The 21,143-nt window shown below is 38.2% G+C and overlaps 3 protein-coding genes across 6 annotated transcripts in view; 2 read left to right on the forward strand and 1 right to left on the reverse strand.

Moving 5' to 3' along the window:
- Positions 1-8,243, reverse strand: part of cd276 (CD276 molecule) — a 90,575-nt gene extending 82,332 nt beyond the window's left edge. The window contains exons 1-2 of one of the 3 annotated variants that reach the window (XR_533281.2): positions 8,007-8,242; positions 132-227 (exon numbers count right to left, since the gene is read on the reverse strand). Coding sequence is in view for 2 of the 3 variants with exons in the window: in XM_008404749.2 (XP_008402971.1) it covers positions 132-177 (46 nt within the window). In the remaining variant the exon portion in view is untranslated. Of the gene's footprint in view, positions 1-131; positions 228-8,006 lie in introns of all 3 variants that reach the window. The other 2 variants (XM_008404749.2, XM_081605014.1) reach the window with 2 other exon arrangements.
- Positions 8,244-9,236: 993 nt separating this feature from the next.
- Positions 9,237-13,942, forward strand: LOC103462150 (ubiquitin-like protein 7). 2 transcript variants are annotated; one of them, XM_008404747.2, is made up of 11 exons: positions 9,237-9,341; positions 9,738-9,929; positions 10,036-10,155; positions 10,253-10,338; positions 10,724-10,808; positions 10,891-10,948; positions 11,045-11,178; positions 12,843-12,892; positions 12,999-13,175; positions 13,293-13,406; positions 13,536-13,942. In XM_008404747.2, the coding sequence occupies exons 1-11, from the start codon at positions 9,320-9,322 to the stop codon at positions 13,674-13,676; spliced, it is 1,179 nt and encodes a 392-aa protein (XP_008402969.1). In that variant the 5' UTR covers positions 9,237-9,319; the 3' UTR covers positions 13,677-13,942. The 2 variants fall into 2 exon arrangements, with proteins under 2 accessions (XP_008402969.1, XP_008402970.1); XM_008404748.3 differs by lacking the exon at positions 9,237-9,341 and adding an exon at positions 9,377-9,459.
- A 3,011-nt stretch (positions 13,943-16,953) lies between these two features.
- Positions 16,954-20,677, forward strand: psma4 (proteasome 20S subunit alpha 4). The gene is made up of 9 exons (XM_008404746.3): positions 16,954-17,092; positions 17,524-17,549; positions 17,649-17,691; positions 18,131-18,293; positions 18,404-18,481; positions 18,564-18,652; positions 18,750-18,880; positions 20,167-20,290; positions 20,441-20,677. The coding sequence occupies exons 2-9, from the start codon at positions 17,547-17,549 to the stop codon at positions 20,593-20,595; spliced, it is 786 nt and encodes a 261-aa protein (XP_008402968.1). The 5' UTR covers positions 16,954-17,092; positions 17,524-17,546; the 3' UTR covers positions 20,596-20,677.
- The last annotated feature ends 466 nt before the right edge of the window (positions 20,678-21,143 follow it).

A 21,143-nucleotide genomic window follows, 5' to 3' on the forward strand; every position in this document is an offset into this window, starting at 1 on the left:
CTCATTTGAACTGCTGTTTGGCCTAATGAAGCCTTTGTTGAGAAAAATAAATTACAAGCCTATAGCCTGGTGACAGACGGTAATAATTCCCTCAATGGTAATGAAAGGATAGGAGAAGTTGAGACACCCACCCACTGCGTGGACGGCCAGCATTGCAAGCAGCAGGAGGGCTAGCATGATGCTTCAGGATGGATTCAAACAGCGGGTCCACGTCTTCAGACACAGCACTGCAGAGGGGGGAAAAAAAACTGAGATTCAATATGAGAAACGTTGAAATAATTAGGACAATACAGTAACATGACAATATGGTAAGAAGTGTGGTGCAGAGTGTGATCCAGGGCAAGATTTTGCAAAGAAACATCTATAGGTACTATGAGCTATGACTGCAAGGCCTTAATGGAAAGTGAGAGCTTTAATGTTGACATGTATTTATGGTTGAGACTTTTATTTTGAAGGATAAAGGGAAGTCATTCTTGCATTGTTTCCCCCATCTTGCTGAAACACTTGGTTACATGAAGAAGTCTCTGCACTGCTTTGAAATGATTTATCTGGTAGCATATTAGGCAACTTCTAAAAGACAAGCCTGCCCGTCTGCCTGCCCACTACAACACCAGATGCAGTCTCTCCAATTATGCTAGCTGGTTTAAATTACATTTGAACTCCCCTCGTTTTCCTGGGTGAGGCTTCCGCTACTACATTTGCATGAATTCGACTTTTTTTGGTACCACGAGTCGCAACACAGCGTGCTCTGGCAGCCTTGCGTCTGTGCTAAGTGAAGCACTGTCAGAACATGATTACCATTAGCTGCTAACAAACCTAAAGCTAGCAGGTAACTTCCCATTGGTGCTGAACTAAGGGCCTATTTTACTGTTTCAAAGAGTCTGACCTGTAATTAATTATATAAAAGCCTAAAATGCTTAGACTGCTCAAAACTGAACATTAAGTATTTAAAGCTGAAATTCAGATTTAAGAAACCTTATTTTACTTATAGATACACAAAAATGGGTCACCTCAGAATTACACAACACACACATAATAGTGAAATAGACTACACCAACTTCTGAAGCCTAAAATCAATTTTTGTTTATTTCCCCCCCCCAAAAAAATACTACTAAAATGTTGTCATACAAAAGACTGGATGCATCGTTAGTCCATGGGGGATATGGAAAGAATTTTGACAAGCCTATGGTGCTGTACCACCCAGTATGAACATCTTTGAAGACTGAAATTGTTTTTCTGAAGAAAAAGATCTGAAGGTTCCTCTGAAGGTGATTACCTCAGCTTGTTTTTCTCTGGCTTCCTTTAGGCTTTCTTTTTCTTTTTCTTTTTCTCTCAGTAGAAAAAAAAAGCTGTAATGACAAATGGGGACTTCCAAAGTTGAGTGGAAACAGCCAAGTCATACTCTCTGCTTTACAAGTTAAAAAAAACCCTGCTACTTTAGGAGGAAACAGAGATAGAAAAGGCTATCTTCCCTCTTCTCTACCCTCAAATGTATTCAATATTTATGTGATATCCATCTCTGCTACACTGGTAGAGGTCACTGTTTGTCTATAAATTACTAAGAGAAAATCTTCACTGTGATTTTTTTCTCTCCCTGAGATAAGAAGCCATCATTTAACAAAGAGACCAAAAACACTTGGGATATCTCAGTTGATCCTTCTTTCTGAAGTGCATTACATTGTACAGGTTCATCTAAAATAAAATGGGGAAATTGTGAAAAACTCCAATTTTTTTCTGCCACTCCTTTCAGATATTAAAACTCATGAATTACATAGCTTCATTACGCATGGAGTGAAATATTCATAGCCTTTATTTCTTGTAATTTTTATGATTATGGCTCTCAGATAATGAAAACCCAAAAATCAGTGTGTCAGAAAATTTGAATCTTCCCCAACATCAATAAAAAAGGACATTTTAGGCTCCTGAAAAGTATTTTCATATTTATGTACTTAGTATTTGGTTGAGCCAAATAATTCCTGCATGACTTGCAGGAATTACAATTTCAATGTGGCGTGGCATGGAGGAGAGCATCCTGTGACTGTGCTGAGGTGTTCAGGAAGCCCATAGCGACCTGACCTCGCTCATCTTCCTTTTGACAATAGGTCAGGAATAAAATTTCTTATCTAAATGCCAACATGTTACAATTACCATAGAAGTTTTTTTAATATCTTTTGTAAAAATGGGAAGAACATAAAACACTCATCCTTGGCTTGCACGCAAGATTAATTTTGAACTTTTAATGATGGATTGTAAAGGCTTTTTTTCATTGAAGTGTGATTATAAAGAGCACAACTTCATCAAATTTTAAAAACATGAATTTGGGGTACAAGTGTTAATTAAATTTAAGCTTTCTCTAGAGGGGATGTGGAAATTATTGTAGATCCAAAGCTTAAAAAGCATTTTGCATGTTTGCCTTATAAGGGCAATACAGTCTGTTTTTTATTTTAGGGCCAATTTAGAAAGGAGGGGAAGCAAATGTCTATTCTCAGCCATAAGAACAGAATTTGGCTTACTTTCTTTGAAAAAAGTAAAACTCGTTGGATAAGATGTAGGGCAATTTACTACAAACTAAAAGAGAGTTGAACACCTCGGACAGCCGTAAGATAGCCTAATAAAAAAAGAAGACTAAATACAAATCGTTTGACTTTATCTCCAAGAGGTTTTAACTTGGACAGAACAAAGTGTGCCAACAGAGAAGAGTTCACAAAATATCACTGAAGAAAGTTTAGAAATAGATAAAACGAGCTAACATTAAACTTCTAATCCCTAACTTTATTAAAAGTTTTTGGATTTCACCTGAAAGCTGAGTGAGTGTCAGGAAAGAAATCAAATGAAATATTTAGGCAGAATCACACGGGGACATTGTTAGTGGGAGCAAAAAGCCTTTGGCTTGCCTGCTACCTGCTTAGCAACCAAGAACCAAATATTAGTGTGCATGTGAATGTACAAAGTTTAATTTTGGGTAATTATACACCTAACTGTTGTTTGTTAGTTATTTTGTGTATAATCATACCACATGAGGGCTATTAAACAGAAAAGAAACAAAATCTTAAGCACAAAAAAGAACAAAAAAATATCAACATAGCAGCCGATTTTTGAGTAAGTAAAAAATACAGACATCTCTCGAAAGAGAAATAATAAAAAGCAACATATTTTTAGCACCAAAAAATAAAAAAACTTGCGGCATTAACACAAATACATTTCTTTCATTTCTTTGTACATAAAGAAAAACATGTCAGCAAAGTCAGAGGCTTGTTTCTTATGAGACAAGACGGCTGCTCTAACCACTGTCTGCTTGGGATGGTGCCCAGCGCGCTGCCTGGTGGATATTCCGCTTATCAGCTGTTATGGCTTGGTGCTATGAATCATTTCAGCTCTGTAGCTCCACCCTATGGTTCACCCAAAGGATTTTCCATGCCCCTCCTTTTATAGCTTCAGCAGAAAGGATGTGGGCTGAAATTGAGGCTCGGCATTCAGTTTCCATCACAGCTTTGCTTGCCGTTTGTTCAACAAAGGTCCAGACAGAAGGACAAGTAGAAATGTTTGTAAGATTATTAAAAAAACTCCACCACAGAGAGAGGGCGGGAAAAGGTTTATTGAGCTGAGATTCAGAAGAGGGAATAAACAGTCAATGACAGAGAAGGGCAGATGCATACCACAACTATCCTGAAGCAGAAATCTGCTGGCAGCACGGACCACAGAGTCTGACTCAGGCTGGCCAGACAGCAGGAAGCCAACAAAGGGGTTTTTACCAAATGAGTCAAGCAACTTGCCGCCACCTTGCCAGCGTGCATCCTCTATCCTCCATTTCATTTCACCACTCACCTCAGAGGAAGCGATTAAAACAAGCTGAATCAAGCTGAATCAACTCACACAAAAGTGGAAAAACTCAAAGAAAATCAGGTCGGTATTTAGGATCAGGGAAAATAGTCACTATCGCTGCTGTACGCCGATGTGTCAAAACCATGACCAGCTTGCAGGGATGTTACCGGCGTTAGCTTATAATGGTGCCATTTAAAGCCCATTACGTCTGAGAGGAAAGAAGTCGCTGAAAGACTGTGACATCCTGAAAGTGTGGCTTCCTTTCGGAGAATGGCTGTCAGCGCATGAGTCATAATCATCCATGTATTTCATTTTGTCACAATGTAAAGGACTATTAAACTTTATATGGAGGTCAAAAAAAGATAAGCGCTTTTTTGGGGAGTTTGCACAGATCATTAAGATTTAAAGTAATGCCGCGCCACCCCGGTAAGCTTTAGGGAAATTTCACTGAGGGCTAGGTTTCTTCCAACAGTTTGGCATCTATGCTTCTCTTTAGTCCACTCCTTTTGTTTTTCCAATACAGACATAATGAATATGGCTACCGTTCAGGGCAGTGGCATATGAGTTGCTTCACAGCCAAGCTCCTTAAACCGTTCGAAACTATTGACCCTGTGAAGACACGGACACTTCTAACCCGCAAAATGAGCGTTTAAACTGGCACCAAAATTTAACGAGCCCTCAGGATGACTCAGGTCATTTGGTATATTACTTTGTCAAATTATTCATTAGGCGATCAAAATGAAAGGAAGAGCTCCATAAATTTGAAAGGAGTACTTAATAGGAAGAGTTGCGTAACAAAAAAAACTTGAAATAAAGCTACACAAAAGGTTGGAAGTTTATATTTAGCAACAAATGGATAGTATCACGGAGCTAATTGGTTGATCACAGACTGAAACGTTGTAATTTTTAAACTGTTTATTTTCCCCCAAATCTAGTTTGAGAGCCACTGCTGCAGAGATTTTAAGAGTACATGGACTGAGGCCTTTCTTGTGTTTTGTTGGTTTCGCTCTGTAAAAGGTATTATTTCCCATATGTTTCTGCATGTGTGTGCATAATTATATTATTTTTGCCTTAAGAAGTAATCATATATACATAACATATCATTAAAAATGTGAACAATTTAGACAAATTAGAGGTAAAATCTTCTTCTGTATGTAATAGAGCAAAGCAAAGTAGGTAACAACAGTGAAAATCGATAAATCGGTACCGATTTCCTTAATTTTACAATACTTACATGTGAGTATCTTATCCCCCGATCTTATCTACCTCCACACAGGCATGAAAATTAGCCAATTTAGCAACTTTTTAGACAAAAAAATTGACGTTGGTCAAATCTGGAATCAGCAGATCAGGCATTTTAAAAATTGTTGATTGGCAAGAGGACAGAAAACTGCAATTGGTGCAACTAGTAAAACATTATTCATGTGCTGACCCTCTTCTAATGTCATACCCCTAAATGAAATCTAGTCAGATGAACTGCCTTTAGAAATCACAGAAATAGTGAAGAGCTGGTGCTTATGGTGCTGAATGGTTCAAGAATGAAATATTAACAATAACCAAAGCAGGACAGGCTTATTAATCAGCAACCCAAACTTTGACATTTCATAAAGCGGGGTATCGTCTAATTAAACTACCAGGCTGAAGAGAATGAGAATTAAACAAGACGGTTTTGGAAGCTCTAGAGGAGTTGCTCAGATCCACTGCTCAGGTGGGAAATATCAGCTGTGCAATCAAAAAGCCATTGATAGAAAGACAGGAGAAGTCACGAGCCACAAAGAAAATGTAAAGGAAGGGGAAAGTTAATGCCTTGGTAAACATGAAAAAGTTATATTTTTGGGCAGTTTTTCTTCAGCGAAAGTGGTCAAAGTAGGTTGGATAATGGACAAGGGTAGTAAAGGGAAAAAGACCTGACACAATGAACCTAAACGTAAAGCAATAGGAAAGGTTTAGATACATGATTCTCAAACAGTTGTACACTTTCCACTGGTGACTTTTAGTGTATGTTTTGGAATCAAATATTTAATTTCAAGTGTATAAGCCATGAAACAGAAAATAGGTAAATAATCGAAGCCCAATGATCTTTACTTCACACACAAATAAAATACAGTGGAGAATATGTTAAGAAGAGATTATCAGAAGCAGTAATAAGTGTCAGTATAAATGGCAACAGCACCAAACATATTTTAACCATGTCCTAGTTGCCAACAATCACAAAGATTTGCCAATGCCTAACACAATGATCAGACTAATTAAACACAGGTTGTATCTTTTTATTTGTGTGAAAGAGTCCCTGAGGTACAAACTGCCAGAAGTTCAAATAAATGCTTGTTATCACTCTTTTCCCAACGTTTTAAACACTTGGCAGCCATATTGAATTTTGAGATCAAAGTTATTGAGTATTCTCTTGACTGCAGGTAACTGAATAATTTAGTAATTAGCGAGGTTATGAAAAGTATGAGAACCACTGGTTTGGATCAATATATATACACAAGTGCATCCTGTGTGTGTGTGTGCGTGTGCGTGTGCGTGTGCGTGCGTGCGTGTGTGCGTGCGTGCGTGCGTGTGTGTGTGTATTTTGGATAAGGTGGTGTTATACTGTACCCAAGAGCCTTACTTCCTAATTTACAAAGAATCACAGCAAATATTGAAAATAAATACTCAAATAACTATTTTTAAAAATGGGTTCAATTTTAACAGCATGCCAATTATTAACCAAAGAAATCATATCAAAAGCAGGTGTTACTGATCACATGAATGCTTTCTTTTTATTTGACTTATTTTTTGGTATATTCCATTAAAATAAAAAAAAACATATTTCCCAAGGGAGACCTGGCAGAGACAGGCAGCATAGCAACAACGAATTAGCAGGAGTTCACCAATAAATCAGCCAGTCGGTACATCTTTCCCAATGACAGAACCGCCCACCAGGTCACGACTGCATGTGTGTTTAACAATAGTCATCTCAATGTTGTCAACCTAGTGACTTTGTTGCTATGTTTAGCAACATTTCAGTTCCAGTCAAAATCAGAATCGGCAGGTCAGGATTTTAAAGATCAACCAGAAAACTACAATCGGTGCACCCCTACTAATTAGTGCTCTGTTTTAAAATGAGGGCAGCATGAAAGTTCCTGTCTTTTACCAACTACTTTATGTGCATCCATCTATACACATAAAGACACGGTATATGATTTGTTAATGTACAACATAAAAATAACAATCAACATTTGTTATAATAGTTCCATTAAGAAAACAGTCTGGTAGATAGATCTGTGTAAATACTCACAACACATTTTTTGTTAGTCCTTAATAAGCCTGTAAACATTTGGTGTTGGAAGACTGATAATTGCGTACACAGCACATGGGGGGGAAATTAAGTCACATGTTTTTCTGTTAGATGTATTAGTAATAAGTGAAAAAACTTGTTGAGAGAGTGTCTCAACAATGTTCTAATCACTGGAATGTTCTAGCCCCTGCCTGAATTAAATGGGGAATTAAGGAATTGGTAGAGGAGAGTCGTATAAGTGGGTTAAAGGATAAAGAAAATGGGATTCGGCCTGAAGAAACGAGGATATAGTAACTACTATTACCCCAGTTCATCAATGGTTTTGCTCAGCATCTCTTTAAACTACCTTCCTTACCTTTTCATTTATCCTCTGGGTTTTATGGCTCTTTTTATCGTTTGTATCCCTTAATTTATGTGTTTGCTTGTTCCCGAATAAACAATTTTCTTTTTGAGTTCTCTGTGTCTTGCTTTTTAAGAAAATCTCTTTTGTTGTTGCCTTAAACAACCTTTTTGTTGATAAATGTAGTGGGTAGTTTTTGCCGAACGGGGGCGCAGTGTGTTCTATTTAACGTTAGCTTATTAGCTCTTTTTAAACTGTATCCTGTGCTTTGAACTTCTTTGAAGTGAAAAACCCGGACTAAGCCTGGCTTTGGAGGCTGTGAATAGAGCTACTGAAGTGGTTATGAGAGGCTCTGTCTTTCTTCAAGTTTTCACGGTTCCATTTGCTCCTCAGCTGCTGCTGCTGCTGCTGCGTTTACTTCCAAAATAACCAAAGTTTACGCTTATTCATGGTGTATCTTAAGCAAACAGGGGATAAGCTCACGGTTAGTTTGTTTTTATTTAGCTCACACACATTTCATCCTTAAGTGTTTTAGAAAGACGAAAGTTAAAACTCACTGACCGTCCAGCGGTGGTGGCTCTCTCCTCTGTCCAAACGATGTTATTTTCCAGAGCAGTTCATTCCTCTCACAACAAAGCACCGCTAGAAACGCAGCCCACGCACTTTGATTTAACCGGCAGATAAAATTACAGGGATTTTTTTCCTGTTGTGTTGCTTCATTGATTTGGGGGCTTCTCTTGGAAGAAACCACTCCTTGCTGCTTTGTCCAGCGGTGATGTCATGCGGAGGCTCCGCTGTACCGACCCCCTTAACTCTTTAACCGTTTAGTGAACACAGCCTGGAAGGCAATAATAGGTCTAAAGAAACAAGACATGTGAACATTCATTAAAATGAACGACAATTACAGATGGATAAAGCCATGCACAATTATTATAATAAACATAACCTTCCCTGATAAATTCACTAATAAGCTATCTCAAACCAGGATTGCAGCAACATTTGTAAACTTTTTTTTTTAAATAAATGTATAAATATATGTATAAATATATGTATATGTGTTCCAGTTTTATTGAAATGGCAAGATGTTTCTCTCTAGTACAGTAAAGCGTAATTATTAAATTGCAATTATTAAATTAAATACACGTTTATGTCCTTATGTAACCATTCCCCCGTCGCAGGTGTTTAAATAATCTCGCATTGATTATAACAATTCCGGCTCAGATATAATAAAAATATTACTTTATTAATGAATCATAAACAGAGGACCCACTTAGTTAAATATCATTGTCTGTGTGTTTTTTAGTTATCATCTGAAATAATCTTTACAATATTCCTTTTTGTAATATTACTTTATGGTATTACCTTAAATAATACAATTTTAAATAATATAACTGATACAATTAACATAATGCAATTATAATTCAATTCTGTGCGGCTGAAGATAAAGCAGAAACGGGATTTGTTGTGAATTGGTGCTACTGAATTGAACACGTCCAAATAATACAAACAAAATCAACAAAAATAGATTCATAACACCACCTAAAAAGAATCATTTAAATATAAATAGATAGATAGATAGATAGATAGATAGATAGATAGATAGACAGACAGACAGACAGACAGACAGACAGACAGACAGACAGACAGACAGACAGACAGACAGATAGATAGATAGATAGATAGATAGATAGATAGATAGATAGATAGATAGATAGATAGATAGATAGATAGATAGATAGATAGATAGATAGATAGATAGATAGATAGATAGATAGATAGATAGATTTTTGCGTTTACAACGTAAGTAGAATTTCCATTGTTCACGTGGCCAAAGTGAACGTAACACAGGTCACGTGGAAGAAACCCGGAAGTCAATGTCTGTAAACAATAAAACGGGTGAGTGTGCATTTGTTTCACTGTAGCTCGCAGATGTAGATTTAAAAGCCGCTGTGCATGACGTGTGTTTATCTGTTATAAACCAAAAAAAAAGCAACAAAAAAAAACAAATCATACCGTACGAAACTTTCATTTGTACTTTTTAAAATCGTTTCTTTATGTAGCGCCTAAGCATCAGCTAGCAGTGGTTCAGCTGATTTGCTAGCACACATTTTCATTTATAAGTGAACAATTTAGTCAAAACCAATGCGAAATGGCAACGTTTTATTTTTGCTCTGACCGCCATTCAGGTTGTCAGAGCAACCTGAATGATTACATTTAAGATTATCTGACGTATCTTCAGAGCTTCTGCTAATCTGAGTTGTGGTTGTATTTTTTTTTTTTTGGGGGTTACAGCTGTGCACGTTAACAAGATGACCTCTTCAGATTGGCACCTGTCGTTAAAGCTGGTGGATCAGCCCAAATCCACCTTCCACTTCCCGGAGATGATGCCCGGGGACGTCCCACCAGGAGGATACAGAGTGGCCACGTTAAAGCAGCTCGTAGCAGCCCAGCTTTCAGACTCGGTCCCAGATCCTGAGCTAATAGGTCTGTCAGTAGTGTGAATATCTTCGTTTTCTGGGCTTTACTGACCTGTATGGTTTACAACACTATTGCATGTGTAAATTACACCTAAAGTGTCCCGTCTGTCCAGAGCTGGTTCATTGCGGGAGGAAACTGAAGGATGATCTTACACTGGATGCTTGCGGAGTTAAGCCAGGTTCCACCTTACACATTCTCAAAAAGACCTGGCCGGAGCCAGAGGGCAATCCAGGTCCGTGGATGTTGCTTTGCTAATGAACAGTGCCTAATCTCTATTGTAAATTACACAGAAGATCTGATTGTGAATGTGTGTGTGATCTCTTCTATAGAGCCTGTTAACAGAGCAACAGCAGCCAGAGAGTTTAGAGTGTTTCATGCTGCTCTTCATTCACTCAACTCTGCCTATAGAGACTCGGTGAGTAGATTTCCACAAATACTCCATCTGCTGTTTTTTGTCCCGATATTTCATTTTGGTTTTTCTACTGAGGTTTCATGTGATGGAGCAACATAAAGAAGTGCATAATTGCAAAATGAAAGAAAAACATAAATACAATGCTATATATTTTAAAATATTCCACAAACAAAACAAAAAAAGCAATTGTGGCTTAACTTTGCATTTAGCACCTTTTACTCCAGTACCCTTTAATTAAGCGACTTACTTGTTCGTAATTAAGCTATTTGGTGAAGAAGAATGGGCAAAAACTCCCATCCTTTTTGCTAATCTATCACAAAACATCCTTATATTAAATGTTGAATATTAGCTCATATTAATGTCAGTTTTTTTTTTCTTCTGCTCTGAGGTTTACAAAATGCTGACAAACAAAGAGTCTCTGGATCAGATCATCGTAGCCACTCCCGGGCTCAGGTCGGACCCGGTTGCTCTAGGTAAGACCCAGCAGAACTCCACAAGGCATGTATAGCTCTGCATCTTATCGCAACTTGTAACATGTCCACTTTAAACATTCAGGAGTGCTTCAAGACAAAGATCTCTTTGTACAGTTCACGGACCCGAACATGCTGGACGTGTAAGTATGACTCTTAGCTTTTTTTTTTTTTTTTTTAATTTTTCAGGTGTCATGTGACAAATAATATGACACTTGCAGTGCTATTTTATGCTGCAGACTAATCAGTTCTCATCCGGCCCTGGTCAACGCCGTCATCCTGGTCCTGCATTCGGTGGCTGGCAGTATGCCGGCCCAGTCCAGTGCCGGCTCCTCCCGAAATGTTTCTGCCAGTTCTTACAGTGATATGCCAGGTGAGCCATGAGATTGATATGTGTAAAAAATATATATATCTTTTTTTTTATTTTTTTTTATGAATGAAGTAATGTTTTCACTGAAAGCTAATAATTGTTGTGTATGTTGAAATAGTCTAGAATTAGCGAGGCTGCAACTAACAATTATTCTAGTAACCAGTTAGTCTGACGACTAATTGATTATTTGGATTTAAAAACTGGTGTGTTCTGCTGGTTTTTCATTTAACCACTTCAGTCATCTTTATATAATATTAAAAGTACATTGAAAGGTTCAAATAAACCAAAAAATTCAATCCATTTATTCCATTTAGAAAATAAAACATTTTATTGCCCAAAATCCAATAATGCAGCATGATTAAGTATATACTTAATAATTTTTTATCAAAGTGTAACCGGGTTCTGCTTCACTCCACTGTACCAGGCCGGCCAAGTAACCCCTCGACTCTGCGTTGTGTCGTTTTTTTAATGAAGACAAGGAGTTTCTGGGTGATCTGCTGTTTATTTCCTGAATGAGAACATATCGGGGATCGAATCAGTGCAACGGCTCAGCTTCAATCAGCACACTCTCGCTCAGCTTTCACAGACTGGCCAGAATTACACTAAAAATCATGTTTTAAAGATCATACAATGAATACAATAATAAATGATGTACTTGAATGAGAACATATCGGGGATCGAGTCAGTGCAACGGCTCAGCTTCAATCAGCACACTACAACAGAGCGAGCGTTATGTTAGCTTTTTAACTTAGCACAGTAAGTGTTTTATCATTGAATTAAAAGTACAAAAATGTGTGCCAAGCACGTATCAAGTAAATATCAATTACACACTATTTATCTAAGTCAAAAAAAATTATGTTTTATCTGTTGCTAACATTTTCCTACTCGGTGTGCTGAATAATGCAACTCACCTCTCGCGCAGCTTTCACAGACTGGCACTGAGTACAGGAGCCAGCAGTATATAACCAGCCACACAGAGAGGGGGCGCTATTTCCCCATTGCACTGATACATAAAGCAAGTGGGATTCTACAACCTAAACACTGTTACACAAGGATGCATCTGCAGTTAAAAAATACTCCTGACGTGTATTTGAGTTTGTATTCTCCAGTTAACGATTAATCGATTACTAAAGAGGGTGTCTGCAAATCCTTAAAAAGTCTTAAGTTGAGGTGTCTTAGATTAAGTCCTTGAAATGTCTCAAAATCTAAATTTATATTAAATACATTAATCAACGGTCTTAAATTTGATCACGGCAGGACAATTTAATTTTGTATACGTAGTTTGTTTGTTTTTCTCATGGGACTTTTTGGTCTAGCAGAAATATTACATTGTGTCACTCGAGGCGGTTGAAGGTACCTTTAACTGCATGCCAACATATCCTGCTAGTTATTATGGATGAGTACAAATATTCTGTCAGTTAGCTGAACACCAGAAATTTCCCAGTTTTTGTTACGCTTGGTTATAATCCAGCAGGATCCTTTATGTTTACAGTTTTTAAGTCTTAAATCTTATTCAAGGTGGCATCAAAAAGGTCTTAAATTGAACTCTGAAAACCCATAGATACCCTGCTCAATTAGTCGATGATTATTCCAGTAATCGACTCGTCACAAATAATCCGATTAACCGTTTCATTCCCTAAAAATTAGTCGGATCTCTTTTCTGGCAGGCGGCTTCATGTTCGAAGGCATGTCAGATGATGAGGAGGAATTCCACTCTGTAAGTCTTTTCTCACACCTCATACAAAGACAACACACTCCATTCCAACACTCCCATATTGCAATGGATACGGATGCGGGCTGATTATTCGAGTGTGTGTCAACAGGGGAGTCCGGCAGGCCCCTCTAGCCGAGCCGGGTTCCCGCCAGGAATGCGGCCCGTCTCACTGGGCCACAGCGGAGCGACGGGGCCTCGGCCGATAACGCAAAGCGAGCTCGCGACGGCTCTGGCCCTGGCCAGCACGCCCGACAGCAGCGCCGTTACCCCGACAACGTCGAGTCAGGTTAGACGTCGAAAACCGACCCGGATTTACTGCCTCCTATTTATCAAGAGGAGAATACTCGTTCCTGCAAAAACCTGGCAGCGTTGCGACTCTGTTCTATTTTTTTCTTTGATTAAGATGGACCCCTCCAGTGGCTCAGCCCCGATGCCAGCTGGCACACCAGTCAGTAATGATCTCTTCAGCCAGGCTCTGCAGCAAGCTCTGCAGGCCACCAACATGTCTGCTCTACAGGTGAGCTAACCCACAGTGCGCTCATTTCTTCTAGGGGATAATGAGAAACAAAATGTTAACCAGGTGGCGTTTGGATAAAAGGTTATTCTTTCTGAACACGTTTTTTTTGTTTTTCTCTTGCTTTGCCAGGGCCGTTGGCAGTCCCAGCTGCAGCAGCTCAGGGACATGGGGATCCAGGACGAGGAGCTGATGCTGAGGGCGCTGCAGGCCACAGATGGCGATATCCAGGCTGCCCTGGAGCTCATATTTGCTGGAGGCCCCGGTCTCTAAGCCCTTACCTCCCACCCGGCCCCCCCTACGGACAAAATGCACAGTAGAGGAGAAAGCAGGAAAACATCTGGCTCACCTGACTGCCAGCCAGTGAGGACATTTACAACTTGCACTGTGTGGTTGTTGTTGCTGTTGCACCATTTGGTTTTAATTAACAGCCAGAACAGTTCAAATTACGCTCCACAGATTGTATAAACTGATTCGTGTTGATTTGATTGATCATTTCTACAAATGTGAATGAGCTATAATAAAACTGTTGAAAACTATCTATGCCTTATATTTAAAGGATTTTATGTACATTTATTTATTTTTTTTAAGCTTCGTATCATGTTATTATGTTATTCTGTCATCGAGAACATACTTGGAGTGTTGCTTTGATTCATTCTTGCATGTTGGAGGAATCTTTGAATCTCCCATGGCAACCATTCAGGGATGCCTAAGTGCTAGCTCTCACAAAGCCCCAACTATTTCCACAAAGCTCCTTCTTAGAGCTGCAGTCTCCAGATCAAGCTTCAGTCCCACACAGTTACCCCCTCTCCCGCCGGAGCCCTCCCTTCTCAGCTCCTCCAGACTAGCGGCTGCAGCAATTAGCAAACACCTGGTGGAACTGCACATCTGCTGAGCTCAATATACGACTAAGACTACTTCTTAGTCCAGCACTCCTAAGAATGGTTGCAAACAGCATAATAGAGCAGTGTTGCCATGATGTCAGAGAGGGTAGGAGCTTCTTAAAGAGACACTGTGAAGTCAAATTACTTATATAAAAATATATACAGCATTTTTGTAACAACTGAAGGTAATATAGTTACTTGAATGTGCTGTAAAATTGCACTATGCGCTTGGAAAATACATAATACAGCCCAACACCCCTTTAAATATCCTTGAGACTTTCTTTTTGTGTGGCCTTAAAGCAGTGGTCCCCAAACTACGGCCCGCCTCCACATTTGGTCCGGCCCACTGAACAATACCAGAGAGCATTCAGATATTTTTTTTATATACCGTATTTTCCGGACTATAAGCCATTTATATGTGGATTTTTTTTAAAGAAGAAAGCACCCATTAAAACGGAATTGAGTTTTAATAGGGAATTGAAATTTCAGAATGTTGTTGATCAGTTAAGTAACATTGAGGGGAAAAGAAGATTTTTCGTTTTTTTTTTAAATAATACTGGGATCATTATGTGAATTTGAGGTATAGCTATTAGGATCCAGTAGATGGCAGTAGTGCAACAATAATGAATGCAAGCTGCTGTTGAAATCTAAAGAAGAAGACGAAGAAGAAGGCGCCCAGTTAAGGCGCCCGATCTATGTTTTCGCATCCACCTGAATTATGTGTAGTTGCGCCACTGTGTGTATGTTTACTAGTTTAAAAAAAAAAAACTTTTGGGGTATTGGCTTATAGTCCGGTGCGGCTCATAGTTCGGAAAATACGGACTATAATCCGTCCTGGGTTTTTTCTGTGAAGAACCCAGAGAGGGTTATTTGGTTATTATTTATTTAATTAATAGTGTTGTTATTTATTTCCTGACTTTTGTTCTGTGAAGAACCCAGGGAATGTTATTTGATTGTGCTTTCTGAAAAACAATAAATTTTTACATTTAGGCACTCCTACAATCGTCACACTTTTTCTGTTACAAACTGACTCCAGCCCCCACCAGAGAAGGGAAGGGAAAAGAAGGGAAAAGTTATGTGGCTCTCACAGGAAAAAGTTTGGGGACTCTTGCCTTAAAGTCTTGAATAGTAAATAACGAGCAGTATTAGGTATTTCTTTACAAAAATGTTTGATTATTCAACATATAGCAAAAAACATGGCCTGTTCATGTCCAGTTACGGCCAAAATGATAAATACTCCTGGCAGATTGAGATTAGACTACTTTTTTCATTCTTGTATTATCTGTGACAACATCTTATTAACTAATAAAAACACAGTCTGCAATAATTTCGGACTTCCCTGTAGACTATAAAAGAAAATGGCAGCTAAGCCAAATTCTGGACCCATGCTGGGAACACTGAACTGAATATTTGTGTAGTAGATATTTTATCGTAAATTCTCTTGTGATTCAACAAAAGTCTAAAATTTTCAGCAGGTTGTTTATCTAACATTGCTTTTATAATAAGCTATAATGTGTATTTCGTTGTGGTTTAAAACATTTTTGTAAATGTCCTACACTTAAGGAATAATGAACTCAACATGACCCGAGTCCTTTAAGTGGATTCGCTCATGTTGTCCTCCAATATGTCCACTAGGTGGCAATAAAGTGCTTTACCCAACCAGGTCAGCCTTTGTCTCCGAAATTAAGAGCAACAACATCAGATGTGATATTACAAGAAACATTCGCCCGTCCATCCATCCATCTTTTTCGGGGTCGGTTCGAGGGGGCAGCAGCCTAAGAAGGGAGACCCAGACTTCCTGGACAACTTTCAAAAACTGGAGATAACATTGGGAATAACATTTTCCCCGATGTTTAATATCGTCTCTTTTTCTGTCATTTTTAAAGAATCTTCATGTCGAATCTCTACATTCAAAGACAAACTCCAGGATTTTCTGATTTTATCCATTTTTATTTTAACACATTGTGAGAACGTCCCTGCAAATCTGTAATTAATTTATATATTTGGAATTGTTTAGATTACTTTGGTAACTGTTAGACCCGCCCATTAATTTGAGTAATTAAGAACATACGGGGTGATTGATGGAGGTTTATTGTTTTGGGCAAATGTCCATTGTGACGACGGGAGGTTTTTGTAAAATGATTTTTAAAAATTTATTTATTCATTTATTTTACCACTTTTTGAACTTGAAACGTCATATTAAGTTAACTTTCGTTTTCAACTAAGTTGTAAGAGATTTCTAGTAATTATTTTGTCGATATTCTTACAATAAATAATCCTGGATGAGAGCCCAGACACCTTATGGAGAAAACCTATTTCCGCCGCTTGTTTCAGCGTGAGCGGTATTTTCACAGAAAAATATTATGGCTCTCCATAGATACTGTCCTTGGACATAAAATGAGTGGGGGGGGAAATGAAAATAAAAGAGTTTCCTCCATTCCCCCAGAAGGTTCCCCCCCAAGGTTCAAAGTTCATGAACTTTGAACCTTGGTAGGTGTTTATAAAAAGTGTTGAAGTTTATTGATTATAATTTGACATAACGTCATCCTAACGCTGAAAGTTTATTTATATATTTAACTATGTATTTGTTGTTTTTGAGTGGACACTGCAGCCATTAGAGCTCTGCATCACTACCGGTGCAATGATGCAGAGCCGGAGATTGATCGGTCCTCCTGCTGACAGGTGGCGCTGCTGAGCCGCGACATCCCTACCGCACAACGCCGGTGTCAGAAAGAGGAAACGGCAAACTGAAAGTGTTGGATCAACCTAAGCAAAAGTACGCCAACTTAGAGGATTTCTCTAAAGGTAATGATAAGTCGGTGCCTGCCTTTGTGTCTCAATATGTTAATTTTGACAACCGCAAGCATAGTTTTTTCTGTAAATGACGTTTATAATGTAGACGCTTCCACATTTAAAGCAGCCAGTTAGCTGGCTAACACATTAGCATGCTGCGATAATGCAGATTCATTCTGTTGCACTCGTTAGCTACTCGCTAGCTGTCAGTGGATGTTATAAGACGGTTTAGTTTTAAGCGTAATTAGCGTCCTCAAGAGTCACAAGTGCACATTTTTGTTTAAAAATATTAAAATATTACGTGTTTTTATTTCCTACATGCGCAATATCTGCAATATTAGATTAATGTTGAGGGATGATTTAGCGTTCGCCATCATTGTTTGTCCATGATCTCTGCTGCTTAAAAACTGTCCTGTTCTCTGTCCTGTTTTTTTTTTTTTTAGGATATTTCCAGTGACCAGGAAAAATGGTTTGTAGCTACGTTGCTTTTTACATTCAAAATGTCATGTGTATGTAAAGCATATCTAATGAGCCTTTACTTATTTAATTAATGGTGGTTGTGGTTTAGTCACGCAGATATGACTCCCGGACAACCATCTTTTCACCTGAAGGCAAGTTGTGTTCCTTTTTTGTAAAGGGTTTCGAATAGATTTATGATTATTGTGTTGGTTGAGTTTTAGACTTAGCGGTGTGGGTATTCGTAGTATTTGATCCATCAATCACCAATCAGGGAAAATTGACAACCCCAATCTCCTACCCATTGATTGATCTACTGATCAATCCACTCCTTATTGTTAGTGTATTGTGCTACTAAAGAAATTGTACAAATAAATTATTTGTGTAAATTTCTGAACACTGCTTTAAATGTTAGAAACACAATATTCAGCACACCAACAATCAAAGTTTTAATTAATTTCTGTGTTGAAAATTAAGATTTGACTAGGACCTTTTAGTTCTGGGGTTTTCCTTAACATATTCTATGTTAGCTAAATGACCTTGTAACTCTGTTATATCTCAGTATTTTAATGTCATTTACACTATAATTTGCAGGGCGTCTGTACCAGGTGGAGTACGCCATGGAAGCAATCGGCCACGCCGGAACGTGCCTCGGGATTCTCGCAAATGACGGTGTGCTGTTAGCAGCTGAGAGACGCAACATTCACAAACTGCTTGATGAGGTTTTCTTCTCCGAGAAGATCTACAAGCTCAACGAGTAAGAAAAACACATTGACTCCCATTCTTACAAAAAAGAAAAGCCTGTTGATTCCATTTTTGTTAATGGGTTTTGTTGGAGGAAAGCTAATTATGTGTTTGTTCTTTCAGGGATATGGCTTGCAGTGTTGCTGGGATCACATCAGATGCTAACGTACTCACAAATGAGCTGCGACTTATTGCACAGAGGTCAGCATCGACCAGGAAAAATTCAAAAAGCTGAATACTGAACAAGTGGCTTGTTAACCTAACCTGTTTGAATTCTCTCCAGATATTTACTGCAGTACCAGGAGCCGATTCCTTGCGAACAGCTGGTCACAGCTCTGTGTGACATAAAGCAAGCCTACACACAGTTTGGAGGTGAGATGTTCAGGTTACTGAAGGAGACGTGGATCTGACCCAGTGTAAAGTTGACTTTAGGGAACTACTGGATCACCGGCGCTTGGTGTCTCGACAGGTAAGAGACCGTTTGGCGTCTCTTTGCTGTACATGGGCTGGGATAAACACTACGGCTTCCAGTTATACCAGAGCGACCCTAGCGGTAACTACGGAGGCTGGAAGGCGACCTGTATCGGCAACAACAGTGCTGTAAGTTAAGCCTGTCGCAATAAATCAGTTAATCCCATGATCAATTTAAACAAGCTCAATAACTTCCACTTGCATGGTTTATTTTATTTATTTTTCTTTTCTGTTTCTACCAAAAACTGGATGAGAAAAGTCTTCATTCTGGTTCATTGTTCTCAACTAACCCCTTTTTTTAATGAATAATTTTGTTTTCAGAGACTTCATAATTCCTTTTATCTGTTTTGTTTATTTTGGATATTTACAATTTCTTCCAGTTTCAGTGTTAAATCTTCATTATAATTTAAAGTTTATTTATCTTTGAGAGAGCGTACTTGCATTATTTTTCCACTACAGTTACGTTACTTGAAAATGGATACAAAACCACAATGTTACTATATATCGCAATAACGTCTAGGACAATTTATTATCCAGTAAAATTTATCGTGACAAGACTACTGAAAGTCTGAAATTTCTGCTGAACGTCAATGAGAGGCGGCACAACCTCAGTTATAACCATCAGTGTTAGTGCACTAGATACAAACTGTATTTTAATTGTTGGTGATTAAATTCCTGTGAATTTCCATTATAAAGTGAAGGTTTCAGCTAGAGATGCAAGTCATCGATTAATGAGTTAATCTTACTTTGATTTTTATCAATTTTCTATTTTCTTTTATCGAGAGGGCCGACATCTTTAAATAACATAAATATCTAAATGTTTTAGAATATGCTGACGCTGCTCTGTCATGCAGCTCCTGAATAAGTTCTGTTGAAACTTAAGGAGCTCATCAGTGTATATGTATATTTTTAAAACAGAACTACATAAAGTGCATTTTCCATCCCACAGCAGAATCCATTTGGACTGTTTCGGTTTTGCAGCATCTTTAATTCTGTATCAACTGATTACGCTTAAGGTGGTGCCATCTGCTGGATGCCGGCAAAACTACTGCAAAAAAGTTTAAGCAAATGTTATGAGTTAATCAAAGTCTGAACTAATTCTAATCTATTAAACCAATATTAAGTCAATAAATGGAACATTGTCCAAGCTATTTGATGTGTAATGATGATTTTGATGGTGGCACTCATCCAAAATGTTTGGTGGCTCTCTGAATTATTGTCTGTGTGGTGTTTTTGTGACTTTGTATTTTTGCATTTTTATGATGTGAAGCACTTTGAACTGCCTTATTGCTAAAAATGTGCTACACAAATAAACTTGATTGATTTGCACCCCTAAAAAAACCCGCAACTTCAAATCCCTACATCTGATTATTTTTCCCTTGGACTCTATTTAATTGTGTTTATCTTGGTTTCAGGCTGCTGTTTCTATGCTGAAGCAGGACTACAAAGAAGGAGAGATGACTCTGTCCTCTGCCCTGGCTTTGGCTGTCAAAGTCCTCAACAAAACAATGGACGTCAGCAAGCTCTCAGCAGAGAAAGGTGAGAGTCAGAGAAACTAACTCATAACAGATTTTTTTTAAATTAGAATAAAATCCGATAAACTGTGGAATTCATGAATGGAAAACCGAAATGATGCGGGCAGTCCTGTGAACACTGTGACTCGGCTTTTTGTCGCCCCGACTCTTGCAGTTGAAATTGCCACCCTGACACGAGAAGACGGCAAAACAAGAATCAAGGTGCTGAAACAGAAGGAAGTGGAGGAACTCATCAAAAAGCACGAGGCAGAAGAGGCCAAAGCCGAAAAGGATAAAAAGGAGAAGGAGCAGAAAGAGAAAGATAAATAAGAAGAAAGCAAAGAATGTCCCTCTATCGTCTCATCAAATCCTGTGTTGTTTTTGTCTTTTACAATAAATGCTTGGAAATTAATAGATGTGTTTTATATTTGAGCTATTGGCTGAAACCCAGAAATCTGATGGTTGAAGTGTTGGGAAAACTATAATACATATTCCCCACACACAACACTTACTGGCTCCCGTGATTAGGGCTTGTAATACAGGAAATGTTGACAAAGCATCATTAGGCACTGATTTTTCTTTTTTTTTTAATGGTAAGTCAACCTTTCGGAGTGCATTTCTATTCTGATTTGGCCATATGTTGTAAAGATTTCATGGACCTGAGCTGCAATATGGCCTCCTTCAGAATAATGTCATATAAATTGAGGTAATTTGGCATTTTGTCAAATCCATCAGATAGACTTTGTTTTTGGTTTTAAATATTTCTTTTGTTTCTTGAGAAGACTTTGTCTTCAAAACTGATTAAAAATATCACTAATAGGGTCATTAAAAATAATTTAACCTTTATTTTTGTCAGATAATAAAGGTTGACAAAGTTC

This window comes from Poecilia reticulata, chromosome 3, assembly GCF_904066995.2.
Source record: "Poecilia reticulata chromosome 3, P_reticulata-male-v2, whole genome shotgun sequence".
In the NCBI taxonomy this organism is placed as follows: Eukaryota; Metazoa; Chordata; class Actinopteri; order Cyprinodontiformes; family Poeciliidae; genus Poecilia; species Poecilia reticulata.

Bases quoted from the DNA above. Each gene is read 5' to 3' on its own strand.
- LOC103462150 (XM_008404747.2), top strand. From the start codon at position 9,320: ATGTCTGTAAACAATAAAACGG. The intron at 9,930-10,035 runs GTCTGTCAGTAG...CCGTCTGTCCAG, and splicing joins CCCAGATCCTGAGCTAATAG to AGCTGGTTCATTGCGGGAGG. The intron at 10,949-11,044 runs GTAAGTATGACT...TTTATGCTGCAG, and splicing joins GACCCGAACATGCTGGACGT to ACTAATCAGTTCTCATCCGG.
- psma4 (XM_008404746.3), top strand. The intron at 18,653-18,749 runs GTGAGATGTTCA...GTGTCTCGACAG, and splicing joins AGCCTACACACAGTTTGGAG to GTAAGAGACCGTTTGGCGTC. The intron at 20,291-20,440 runs GTGAGAGTCAGA...CGACTCTTGCAG, and splicing joins CAAGCTCTCAGCAGAGAAAG to TTGAAATTGCCACCCTGACA.